We start from the raw sequence: 13,057 nt of genomic DNA on the forward strand, positions 1-13,057 counted from the left end.
ACCAAAGTCAAGCATATATTAATAATCAAAAGACTTTATGATTAATTAAACCGAGGGAAAAGTAAAATGGAGGAATGGAAACATTAAAAAAGATGAGTTTAAAAGGTAATCCTCTTACTGCTGCCTTTGAAAGATGCTGGGTGAACGGGGAAGTAGGGTTGGGAAGGGCTAGACTCTAAAAACAGATTGATAGGGCTAAGCAGAGCTGAAGCTTCATGGAACAGAATTGGAGCCTAGTGGTAGAAGGAAGAAGCCATAGGAATCCTTCAGAGTGTTTTGCTACTTAAATTTAGAAAAGGAAACAATCATAGGTTGGCAACACTATTACAGAAATAAAGAGGCAAGCATAAATGACACACAGCAAGCCTTATGATGCCCTTAATAAGACCTTAAAGCTTTGAATGCATGTGGAACCAGGAAGCAAAGAGTAAAGACAGAGCTCACAAACTGTCATTATTTCCAACTGGTAAAGAATAAGGAATACATGGAAGCAGAAGGGAAATATAAAACGAAATAAGTATATGTAAATAGATTGTAAAAGAAAGCAGACAGTATCACTAAATGTGATATTTCAAACACAACTTTGAAATACAAAAGAAGGCCAGGAGTGGCATGCAAGATGATTGAGAAAGCCTAGTAGACGTTCCTAGGGTGGGGCAAAGAGAACGAACTGGGTAGAAAACCATGTAACCCATAGGATTGTGGGAAGGAGAATATACATCCTCCCAGGGTCAAAGGGGAAAGCCAAGAAACTAGAGAGTTTTACCATAGTCTTTCTGAAGGCTATTACTTGTTTCATATTTTTAAGGGACAATCTAAGGATGTCAAGTGTCTGATATCTAAAATCAAATTGACAATGGAATGTAGATGACTCACCTCTGCTGGACAGTATCCATCTACAAACTCTAAAAGTAACACAGAGGTGAGACCTAGAGTTAGTAGATCAATGCCGATGTGCTTTTAAACTGCCACAGTTCTAAACAATTTGAAGCTTCCCCGAGAGATTTTTTTTCCCACAACTGCTCATGTACAAAAGCCAGGTGAAAGTCCCTTTCACTGTGAAATCAAGTGCCAGCAAAAAGCATTAGACAAATGGTCCTTGAGCCAAGTCAGAAAAGGCTCCGAGAAGAAGAGATAGCACTGGGCAGGAAGGAAGAAGAAACCCCACTACTGACAAGCTTTGAAAGTCTCTGTTCACAAATATACTGAGGCTTTAGAGAAATGGCTCAAGAGATAAAGACACCTGCTCCAAGCCAGATACCCAAAATTTGGCCACACAGAATGGAAGGTGAAAACCAGCTCTAGCAAATTGTCTCCTGGTCCTCCACAGGATTCCAAGACACTTGTGGTTATGCACATTGACAAACAGAACTAATAAATAAAAGTGGAGAAATGAAAATTAGACTAATTTAACCGAGAAAGGGATTCAATGAAACAAGTTAGGTGGAATGACAAATAATACTAAGAACTAGTAATTGCTGTGACTCCCCTATAATTCTAAGCACCAACCTAGGTGTTTCCCATGTAATTGCTCAGTACTCTTAGCTCTTGCTCCTTCAGCAATGGAATGTAAATATATGTATGTATACATATGTATACATGTATGTAAATATATGTACACAAATATGTGTGTCTGTGTTTCTGTGTGTGTGTGTGTGTGTGTGTGTGTGTGTGTATGTTACATAGAACATGTTGCTGTAAGCCGACATGTACTTGTGAAAAATTCGTGGACTCTGTAATGAGAATGTATCACCCAACAAAGAAACATAACAGTATTGTCCTTCTTGTCACTTTTCTAAGGCTGAAAATGTTATTATGGTCACAAAGCAAGACCAAATTAAATAAATTGCCTTCCTTTTTTAGAAATAAAAGCATTGACCAAATGTTTTTTTTTCAAGAACAGAGTATTGATGAATAAATTATGGTACAGGCTACTATATAACTGTTAACAGAGATGAGTAATTAAATATTTAATAACAAAAATTAATAATATACTATTCAAGGAAAATGATAAATCAAAAGATACATGGGAACAACAATCCCAGCTTGTTAATGTGCCTTTGACTGAAAGAAACCTGGGAATGTTAAATAACAAAATTACTAATTAATAAAGTTTCTCTAATGTTTAATATTGTTTAATTTTCCATTGTTTTCTCATATCCTTTGGTATATTCCCAGTTTCCTACAATAAGCATATTAACTTATAATGGAATTTCTGAAGAGATAAGCCATTTTTTAAAGCACATCAGAGAAATCTGTAGCTTCACTCATTCTAAGAATATAAAAACATGAGCATTGCTTCTGTATGCAATGGGAAGTACTTCAAAATTTCTTCAATGTTGCCAAGGTTTATTTAACAATATTTTCTCACCATATATTATACAAGAACAGAACTTAACAGATGGTCTACGTTGGAAATCCAGAAATCGAGGAAAGCTCGCTTCGCTCTACCTACTTGTCATACACTGCACACTATGTCTTATCCATGTGCACTTACACACCCAGTAACTCTTTATCACCTCATTAAGATCCATATCTAAAACATACACAGGACCTGCGTGTTAATATCATCCCACAGAACACCTAAATATGTTTCTATATCCAAAAGGGAACTTGATAATGCCATATCCACCTAATTATGTGAGTTTATGGATATACACACGTGGGGCTGCAGATATGAAATGGCTCTGAAGTTAGGAGCATTGGCTGTTCTTGTAGAAGACCTGATTAAGTTCCCTACACCTACATGGTTCATTACAACCTGCATAACTCCCATTTCCAGGGATAGGATGCCCTCTTCTGGCCTCTGAACACATGAGACGCACATGTGTTTCTGAAAAATATTCACACATAAAAATAATGAAATCTTTAAATACAATAAAGTGATAGTTTTTCTTCATATATTGGTAGGTTTTAGGTTACTTCAGTTTTTGTCATTTGAAAAAAGAGAAAAAGGAAGGAAGGAAGGAAGGAAGGAAGGAAGGAAGGAAGGAAGGAAGGAAGAGCTAGAGAGAAAGGAAGGAAGGAAGAAGAAAGAAGGAAAGAAAGAGAGAGAGAAAGACAGACAGACAGAAAGAAGGAAGGAAGGAAGGAAGGAAGGAAGGAAAGAAAGAAAGAAAGAAAGAAAGAAAGAAAGAAAGAAAGAAAGAAAGAAAGAAAGAAAGAAAGAAGGAAGGGAAGGAAGAGAACAAGCAAGCAAGCAGGCAGGCTGACTGGCCTAGGTTAGGCTAAATTTGTGTCCATATTCTCTATGCAAATCGTCTCTGGGCACCAAATTTGTCCTGCAGGCTCTGCATTTCCTTCATGTCACTTCCTTCCTGTGCTAATCAAAGGCCCTTTATTCTTTAAGGATTAAGAACAAATGGTTCAGTCTGGCATCCAAGGTTCACTCTGTTTCTGGAAGCTTCGTTGGCAATCCTTACCAACGTAAGTCCTTAACTCCAGGCAGGCCAGAGTCTGTATTAGAGCTACAAAAACAGAATATTCTTTTCCCCTTCTTCTCACTTCCCGTGGACACATATTCCTGCTTTTGTTATTCTTTCTTCTCTTTGCTCTTCTGTCCTTCTACCAGGATTAGTTCTATGTGTGATCATTCATTTTCTCTCAAATTACTTTCCAAATCAGTCTATGCTACAATTTATCACTTTTTATCTATTGTTGAAAAACGCTAAGAATATTGACCACTCACAAATTTATATTGAGTGAACATAGTGTCCACTTGTATAAATCATCACATGAATTAGGTACAAAGTAAGCCTGGTAGAGTTGATGCTATGGTTTGGGTGACTTGATTGTAAATACAAAATGTTGGCAACAATTACAAACAAACAAATGAACAGAAAATCAGTTCATTTTTAATCTGGTCATGCCAAAATAAAATCAACAAAATGTATTCTCCTTGAAAAGATTTGCAAGGAATTGTTTTTTTTGTTTTCTGTGCATACTTGAATCTAATAAAAGTGCATTGCTTTTAGAATACTATTTAATTCCATTGCTTTGCTAATTAAGTCTAGACTTCTCCCCAGTCAGAGTAAAATCATAGACTCATCTAATTTTTGGAACTCAAAGGCACCTTACAGATTATTTCCAGAATCAGAGAATGTCTTGCCCAAGGCCACGTAGGTGGAAAGTCAGAGCTGATTTTTCTATTTAATTCTGTAAGCTGTCTACATTTAAACTATTGGTTACATTAAGGAGAGTGCAAAAGAAAGGACCTGAATCTGGAGACAGGAGGCAGGGCTTTAATGTCAACACTTTAACTCGCTTTCTCCACCTCTGTCCTCAGCTGTTGTAAGGAAACACAGTACCCATATATGACCTCGAAAACTCTTGGTTGGAGGTAAGAGTGAGCTGATGGAAAATACTCACAGAGCTGTTCTCATCTGTAAACTTGACTCCTCTGCATAACCTGCACTCTTCGAGATCCCTCAACCACAGGCTGAGGATTCTACCTCAATTCCCTCAGTGCATTCAGTCTATTACAAAGGCTGCAAACTTCATCTAAGTCCCCTCCCCCACCTCCGTTATCTAATAAAAGCCTTGAGCAGGCTCCTCTATGCAAGCTCCTCCTTTCCCTATACGGCAACTTGAGGCCTCTTGTAGAAATTCAAAGTTCAGGAGTCACATCCCTTCTTTATCTCTCTATGACTTTCCTTATGCTTTGACCTTGCAAGAAGCCACAGGAAGAGCTTCTACTGCTCCTCTGTGTTCCACAGAACTACACCCCTCCAGTTTTGTCTTCTATAATTTTCTTCCTCTTTGGATTTTTCCCTCCTTCTAGTCCTTATGTTTCTGGAATATGATTGTCTCTGTAGTACATTGACGCCCCAGAAGGCTTCCTTTGTCTTTTATAGCTCTGTCTATGTTACATATCTACATAGCTAAATTGCACTTATCTTTTAAACTCTAAGTATGCATCAGTGGACTAAAGGAATACTTTCTTAACTCTACAGTCTAAGTTAAATCTACCTGAAATATATTGTCATTGTACCCTAATCTCTCCCTCGTTATATTCCACTATAATGGTAATTAATTTATTATCTTTTGAGAGCCTGTCTCTCTTGCTATGAGGTTTATGAGAGTGTTGACTTGAGGATTTATAAATATTTATAGAAGGAAGGAAAAGAGCCAGAAGGAAAAGGAAGTATATTAGTTGTTATTTTTGCATTTCCATCCACTTTTCTGTAATCTGTACTCTGTTTATAACCAAACCAAATGACATAACTACCTATTTTTCATATGGCTCACATCATAAACACAAAAATAACTTTAAGTCCACAGAATGCCCCCTCTCCTTCCTCCTGAGCACAAACCACACCACTGCCTAATGGGAAAGATAGGAAATTAAAATTTCAGTGACAAAACCAGCATCGTTAGTGAGATCAACCTTCAGTCTGCATCTGATATGCTAGCACAAGCTTAGGTTAGGTCACATCTTACCCTACCACATTTGGTAAAAGCAGCATTAGGCAGTTCCTTGCACTTCCTATGCAGACAGAGGGTGGTAAGCAGAAAGCTGGCCTGAACAAGCATTTTCAAGACCAGACACAACCCAACCAAAACACCCAAAAGTTCACCCCAAAGCAACTAATATGGATTTCTTTCTGGGTGTGTGCTATTTACTCTTAGAAGTCCCTTATAGCTACTGTAGTAGAACACATTACCTTCTAAAGGAGAGAGACACACACACACACACAGAGAGAGAGAGAGAGAGAGAGAGAGAGGTATCAGCATTAAATACCACATGCATGTGGACTATTTGTGCTTCCTCATTAATTGGATTAAATAACTAATTTGCATTGGAAATTTAAAGGTACTCAATCAAACACCTGAAATAGAACTAGAATATGGCCTTCTATATGATAGCTAAAGAAATCCCCTTAGTAATATTGTTACTGCAGTGAAAGACTGTCATAATTTATTCATGTCAACAATACTAGCATATAATTGTTCATTTATTTTTGGGCTGACCTTGTTTCATACCAAAATGAGAAGGGAGGGACTTCAGAGAAGGGCAGGGTTGGAGGTTATCTGAGCATCAGAGTTCTGGTCTACCACCACCTCAGCAAGATTTATTAATCTTGGAGAATCTCAGTTTCATTTACTAAACAACAGTGATTCACACAGAGTAACATAGCCACAGTGGCAAAGTTAATTGAAATCTAGATCCCCTAACAGTTCTGCCTTCCTTCAGCAGTTTCTCAGTACTGCAAGCTAAAATATTAAGTGAGATTGTTGTAGGCTTATGGAGAATAGAAACAAAGGTGGTTAGCATGGAAATAAAAGTGGACAGGTATTTCCCATTGTGTTTTGGTTTCAGCTCTTTTAGCGGAGCAAGAAAAGAAAGCAGCTTATGTAACCCCATATCAATACTGTATCTCTCCTCAGTATTAAATTAGCACTAGGAGTTCAATATGGCTCTCACCCAAGTCCAGAGGACGTCTGGAAAATAAAATGATGGAGGAGGAGAAAAGGAGATAGATGTGAACACAGGTAAATTCTGTTCAGACTGTTGCCAAAAGCAAGATAAATCCTTTTAATTTAACTCATTATCTTCTCCACATTTTACAATATGCAAGTCATGTATCCAAACACGAGGCAAGCACTATTACCCTGAACTAATTGGAAAAGTGAGGCTCACATGAGACTTTTACCGCCATTTCACCAGACAGCAATTCAAAAGCAAGCAAAGGTATTCTGACATTATCTCATGGCCTTTCCATGTGACCATATTTTTCCACTTAAGGTTTAGACTAACGATGCTCAGGTTGAAGTCAGATGTTCTCAAATGCTGAAAAGGGGAAACACTGCACCAGAATTCAGGAACAATGGAGGGATCATGTTGGAAGATCAATTATAATATAAGAAAATATTTATTTATTAATGGATTAGGTCATGTTTGGATAGGTGTATAGAGAAGAAAATATACTACCTAGGCAAAAATGAAAAATATCTGCATGAGAAAACATCTGGAAGTGTAGCTTCCAGAACTAGTGTAGGTGAGCAGAAGTATGTGAAATGAATCACAGGCCTCTGGTGCTGACATTTATCAAATGAAGGAATTTCTAATGTATTGCGGGCCATTACTTTATTCCATGTTTTCCTGTAACTTTTTACATTAATAAAACACTTGTAAATGACCACCACATTTTCAAAACGCATGACAATTTGAGCTACAAATCATATGTAATTAGTGATCATTGGTAAATTTGAGCTACAAATCGTATGTAATTAGTGATCATTGGTAAATGTGTGACAAGGTGTCTTCTGCTCCCAAAAACTGAATAGAAAACAACCCTCTGGGGAAATGGTGAAACTTTTCTGAATGTGACGGTACTATTTAATCTAGTAGTAACAAACATTTTCCTGAAACGCAAATGTAATAGAAAAAAATGAATTTTGTTTTGCACTAAAGACTTGGAAGCTCTGAGGTCAATGCCTATTTGACTGGTTGCAGGTTACTGTTGGTGATAAGACTAGTGTCATCATCTACATCTGAAGGAGGCTGCATCTGCAGATGGTGATTTATCTCAGCATCACCTTCTAAGTTGCTTAAGTTCCTTCAATATTTGTTACAGTCCATACCATTAAGACATTATACAATGTCTTGTCTGACAAAGCCATCATCAAGGACTTCACCAAGGACTTCTTATCTCTGCTGGAAATATATTGGATGGAAGTAGGATAACTAACCTGGCCATGAGGAAGTCACAAGGAGATAGCCATGGCAGGTTACTACTAGTGTCTGTAAGAAGGGCTCACATCCTGGGCCTGTCTGTGGCCCCACACTGAGCAGCTGGTGTGAGACTCCCCTGAGGGTACTGTCTACAATTCAGTAAAAGCATGCTTCCCTCTTCTGGCCACTAACAATCCAAATCTGGCTTCAGGCAGGAGCCAAGGCGACCTTCATGCCCAGATGAACCAAAGATGGGGGTGGGGTGGGCCAAGTGGAGTTCATCTCCTCTACAGTCCTCAAAGGACACACAGCTATTGCCATTCCAGATGCCAAACGGAGAACAGAGCCAACCTCAGAGCGCAGCACTGGCTGCTCTTTGGTTCTGAATCTGGAGCAAGAGAAAGAAGGGACAATTGCCAGATGACAAGGAGACCCAGCCAGATCTGAGCCAATGAAACAGGGAGCCCCAAAATAAATCAAGCACAAAATGCACAGTCTTGAATAGGGTGGGCTTGGTTGCTTATTTGGGGTTTTATCTCCACTCCCAACATGACAAAAACAAAACAAAAAACCAAACCAAAACAAAAGGTCTCAGTTAAAATGTTTCTTCTTGTTTTCTTAAGATTACAGGCAGATGAGAAGAAAACAGTACAATCTCAAATTTCTGGGATTTCCTTTGAAGATCTTAGACACTTTGCAAACTAGGTGCTGTTAATATAATGCACATAGTTATCAGAATACCAATACAAATACAGCTAGCCACTATGTCATCTTATCATCAGCCTGTCATCGTTTACATGTTAGAAATTGTCCCTGCCAATATCAGAAAGATGTTGTGTGGGTGATGATCATCAACTTTATGAAAGTACTAGGAAATATTTAGAGAATCAGAAGAAAAAAACATTTTTTAAATTTACTCATATGTAAATATATCTTTACAAACATATAATAAATAACTCATTTCAAAATAGCTATAATGATCAGCAATGTGAACCAGAACAGAGCTATTACTGAGACCTTACCAATACATGTCAGATCTGCCTATGGCTACAGAGTCATAACCTAACTTTGTAGACTGTCTCCTGGGGCTAATCCAAATTATACAGTAAATATCCCTATACTTCAGAAACACATAGGGTAAGACATGTGCAACATTCTGAACAAATAGAATCTAGTAGAAAATGAACACCAATAACAGCATTCATCTGTGAATCCATGGAGGTAATCATGAGAAACAGCAGAAATAACTTGCTACAGATGGAGCTTATTTAGAAGAGCCACACATTCTGACACCGAGTGAGTGTGTGTGTGTGTGTGTGTACATGCATGTGCATGTGTGTTTATATGTGTGCATGTGTATATGTGTATGTATGTGAATGTATGTACATGTGTGTATGTTTGTGTATGTGTGAATGTTTATGTGTGTTCGAATCTATGAGTATATATGTGCATTAATTTATATGTGTTTATGTGTATGTACATTCATGTATGTATGTATGTGTGTGTAGGTACCTCTCTCTCTCATCTGTGTGTGTGTGTGTTTATGTGTGTGCATGTGTATATGTGGATGCATGTGTATGTATGTACCTGTGTGTACGTTTGTGTGTATGTGAATGTTTGTGTGTGTGCGCAAATCTATGAGTATATATGTACATGAGTGTATATGTGTACGTGCATTCATGTATGTGTGTATGTACATGTGTTGAGGTGTGTGTGTGTGTAGGGGTATGTGTGTGTAGGTGTGTGTATAGGTGTGTGTGTGTGTGTGTGTGTGTGTGTGTGTGGTGTATGTGTGGTACACCTTCATGCACTCACACTGGAGTGAAGGTATAGAACATTTCATTTGACAGCCTTTCCAAGAATTTCTGAGGTCATAGAAGAAAGAGAGTGTATGACATGTATTTGCAGTGGGCATCGTTTCCGCATTCCCATCTGGCAGCACGACCTTCTTGCCCTGTAGAACCTATTATTTACCACACGTCAGGGGATTTTAGTGCTTGAGAACTGGGTCCATTTCCCACATGTCAATGCGCTCTGTGTAGTGAAAACTGCTCCTCTGGAAATGATATTCTCAGGAAAACAAAAACAAACACAAACACAAAACTACATTGCACAGATGAGGCTACCATGTCCTAACAAGTTCTCAGTATAGGCAGCAATGGTCTCACTGAAGAGGACTCTAGGGCTGTGCCATCTTGCTGGGAAGACCTTTGGGAATGTAACATTCTGGTCTGGTGTTCTACCTGACCTCGCCATCCCTCATAAGTGCCATCTGACATCAGCTCAGCATCTTGCTCTGTCCTTCACTCACGGAATTCTATGGCTGTGGAATGAATATTCCACAGCTTTGCTCAAACTTAGGAGAAACATCAAGTGGCTCACTTTGTGTTTTATCTGGAGTGCTAAGTTTCAAATAGAAGAAAGAAAAAGATGACTTACTGACATAATACCATAATATTTTTGCTAATGCCTCAATATAAAAATAAATAAAAGGCTGAAACTGGGCATCTGAAATCATAGAGAAAGTACTGACAGCATTGAGAGGGAAAAGAAAGAATAAAAAGGGAAAGGCAATCAGGTTCCAAAGATGGATGGCATCTTATTTTTCATACAGGCATGTTTAGTCACAGAACTATGTTCCTAAGACCTAACAATTTTGATAAGAAAGAAAGGGGACAGTGAGTTCTGAGATGAAGTTTTTTAAAAGCTGTAACTTCTAATTGTGCTGTGGGTGAGCTCCAGCTGCCACTCTGTGTGGATTTTAAAAGAGAACTTTGACAGTGTATTTATTTACTTCCGATGCCTCAACAAGTAAACAGCCAGGAGTCTATTCTCATTTGCTTTGGCAAGAAGGCTCTATGCTATCCAAAATATCCCCTAGCAATGAAAAATGAAACCCACAAATGTAACATTAGCAACCAGCTGTCAGAAGAAAATCAAGGGAAGATTGCCAGTCTGGTCATTTCATGGTGAAGATTCATGAGTCTCTCAGTCTCTCTCTCTCTCTCTCTCTCTCTCTCTCTCTCTCTCTCTCTCTCTCTCTCTCTCTGTGTGTGTGTGTGTGTGTGTGTGTGTGTGTGTGTGTAAATGAGAAGCCTTGCATGTCAGGATTGAGAGAAATGGAAGTGGTACAGGTCGTAAGGATAGCAGGATGTCTGAACATGAAGGGATAGTAGAACTATCAATGGTAGAGTGGAATAGCAGGCTCTCAATAGCTCTTCTCACCGGTGAGACAGGGGGGAAACTCAAAACAAAAAACAATGCATTCCTATTTCCTATTTTGGAATGATTTTTTTTGTGTGTGTACTGTGGAACGTATATAGTAGGCTCTGGATTCTCAGCCTTCAGTGAGATGCAAAGAGTATGTATGTGTTTGCATTTTTAACCTTCGTGAATTCACTTCACAATCTCCCCCAGCACAGAACCAAGACATTTTCAAAGTAAAGACCCAATACAAGCCATTAAATTCCTCAAGCATGAAACACTCTGGCCGTTCAGAGCCAGCAGTTATTAACCCACGAATAATTCTCAAGTCTCTCTCTCTCTCTCTCTCTCTCTCTCTCTCTCTCTCTCTCTCTCTCTCTCTCTCTCTCAGACAGATATTTCCTTCTCTCCTCCACCCTCACCCCTCCCACATCTAGGGGCAGAATAATTTTGTAGGGGTTGTTCTGTCTAGAAATGCAAGTGCCAGGTGGCAAGCGGCTACCCAGAAACCTCCTAAAGTTAATGCCAGTTTCCTCCTGGCAAAGCAGGAATGCAGGGGGTATCAGCACCGCGGGCGCAGGGACAGCAAATACCAAGGCAGCGCTTGGAGTTTACAGAGCAACCCCAGTGTCCCTGCCGCTGTCTCCCACCAGCACCACCAGCACCACCAGCACCACCAGCATCACCAGCAACACACACACACACACACACACACACACACACACACACACACACACACAAACACTAGCACCCAGATCCGCACACGCTCTCTGCACCCCCCCCCCCGTCTTCTCAGGCCAGCTCTGAATCTGCCACCACCAGCACGGATATTGCAGCAAGTCTGCAGGCTCCCGCTCGCCTCGGGACCTAGTCTGGACTACAGCACCGCGGGTAGGAACGCATCACCGGACTTGTCAATAAGCCGGATTCTGTGTAGACCCAGAGCGCTGGTGACCCCATCAAGCATCCCAGACCCAACGGCAGCAGGAGGGGGCGCGCGGGGTCGCCACAGGCTCCCCCTACCTTGCAATGAGAAGAGGGACAGGAAGAACCCCAGCACCCAGACGCTGTGCAGCCAGTAGGTCCTCATGTCGCCAAGCACTCCAGCCGTCTCTTCTCACTCCTGCTCTCTAGTAAAACGCGCAGCTCGCTTCCCTTGGTTTCCCTCAGGGCTCTCCCGGCTCCAGCGACGCGTACGGAGCAGTCTCCTGCGAATCCCAGCACAGCCTCACTCTCTTCTCGGAGAGCGCGAGCCCGGGTTCTGAAGGATGCTCGCAGTCCGAGCCCGGTGTCAGCACAGAGAGCCCTCTTATTCCTCGAGCTCTCCCGCTCTCTTCTTTCCTACCCTCCTCTCCCTTACTCCCCTGCAGCTCCAACTAAATGAGACTGTACTTAAACAAGCAAGCGCCTTATAGGACCCGGAGCCCAGCCGAAAGGGCCCCGCTACTGCCATCTAGTGCGCACAGCCTGGCAGCGCCGCGGCCCTGGGTTTGCTTATATGAGGGAGGTCGGTCCAATGCAGCCTAAGTCCCCTTTCATCTCAGCAAACACAGGTGAAAAGCCCTTGTCTTCTTAAGACCTTGACTTGACCTTGTCGCCCCGTACACTTGACTTTCCCCTTCGCAGGAGAAAAATCTTGAAATCCATTGTTCGTGCGTCTTCTTAGCCCGTGGTTCCCTTTCTCTCTGGCCTCTCCCTTCTTAGCCCAAGGATAGCTTGAAAGCCTCCTCCAAATGTCACAGTGACCTCCACCTTGAGACTCCAGTGGCCATGTGAAGCCTCATCCTATCCAATGTCGTCCTACATTACACAGTATTTCCAATTCTCTGTATATGATTTTGAAACACGACGTCAAAACCGTTCTGACGTGTCTGACCTTAGCTATCATAGCTAAGAGATCCCCTTCTTGATCTCTCTTGTTTACATCCTCTGTCTTCTTGCTTCAATCCCTCTAATTTGAAGTTATTCAGAGAGGAAATTCCAACATGAAAAACCTACCCTACTCACCTTCTTCTAAACACTCAGAAAATATTCCCAGCAGGATACCAAACATCTCCAACTCAAAGAATGACTCAGGGACACATGCTTGTGAGAGCAGAGGCCAGACAGTACTCCTCTAAGTCACAAGGATGCAGCAAAGGTGGATTTTCCATCTGTTCCTGAGGTTTCCGCTGGCTG

General features: G+C 40.7%; 1 protein-coding gene across 2 annotated transcripts in view; it reads right to left on the reverse strand.

The window, feature by feature from the left end:
• Lsamp (limbic system-associated membrane protein) overlaps positions 1–12,264 on the reverse strand; it is a 2,169,253-nt gene extending 2,156,989 nt beyond the window's left edge. Inside the window, exon 1 of one of the 2 annotated variants that reach the window (NM_001414997.1) lies at positions 11,903–12,264. In NM_001414997.1, the coding sequence (NP_001401926.1) occupies positions 11,903–11,969 (67 nt within the window). In that variant the 5' untranslated portion in view covers positions 11,970–12,264. The remainder of the gene's footprint in view (positions 1–11,902) is intronic. The other variant, XM_087575991.1, reaches the window with a different exon arrangement.
• Positions 12,265–13,057: the final 793 nt, after the last annotated feature.

The sequence above is a fragment of the Rattus norvegicus genome, chromosome 11 (genome assembly GCF_021556685.1).
Source record: "Rattus norvegicus strain SHRSP/BbbUtx chromosome 11, alternate assembly SHRSP_T2T, whole genome shotgun sequence".
Lineage (NCBI taxonomy): Eukaryota > Metazoa > Chordata > Mammalia > Rodentia > Muridae > Rattus > Rattus norvegicus.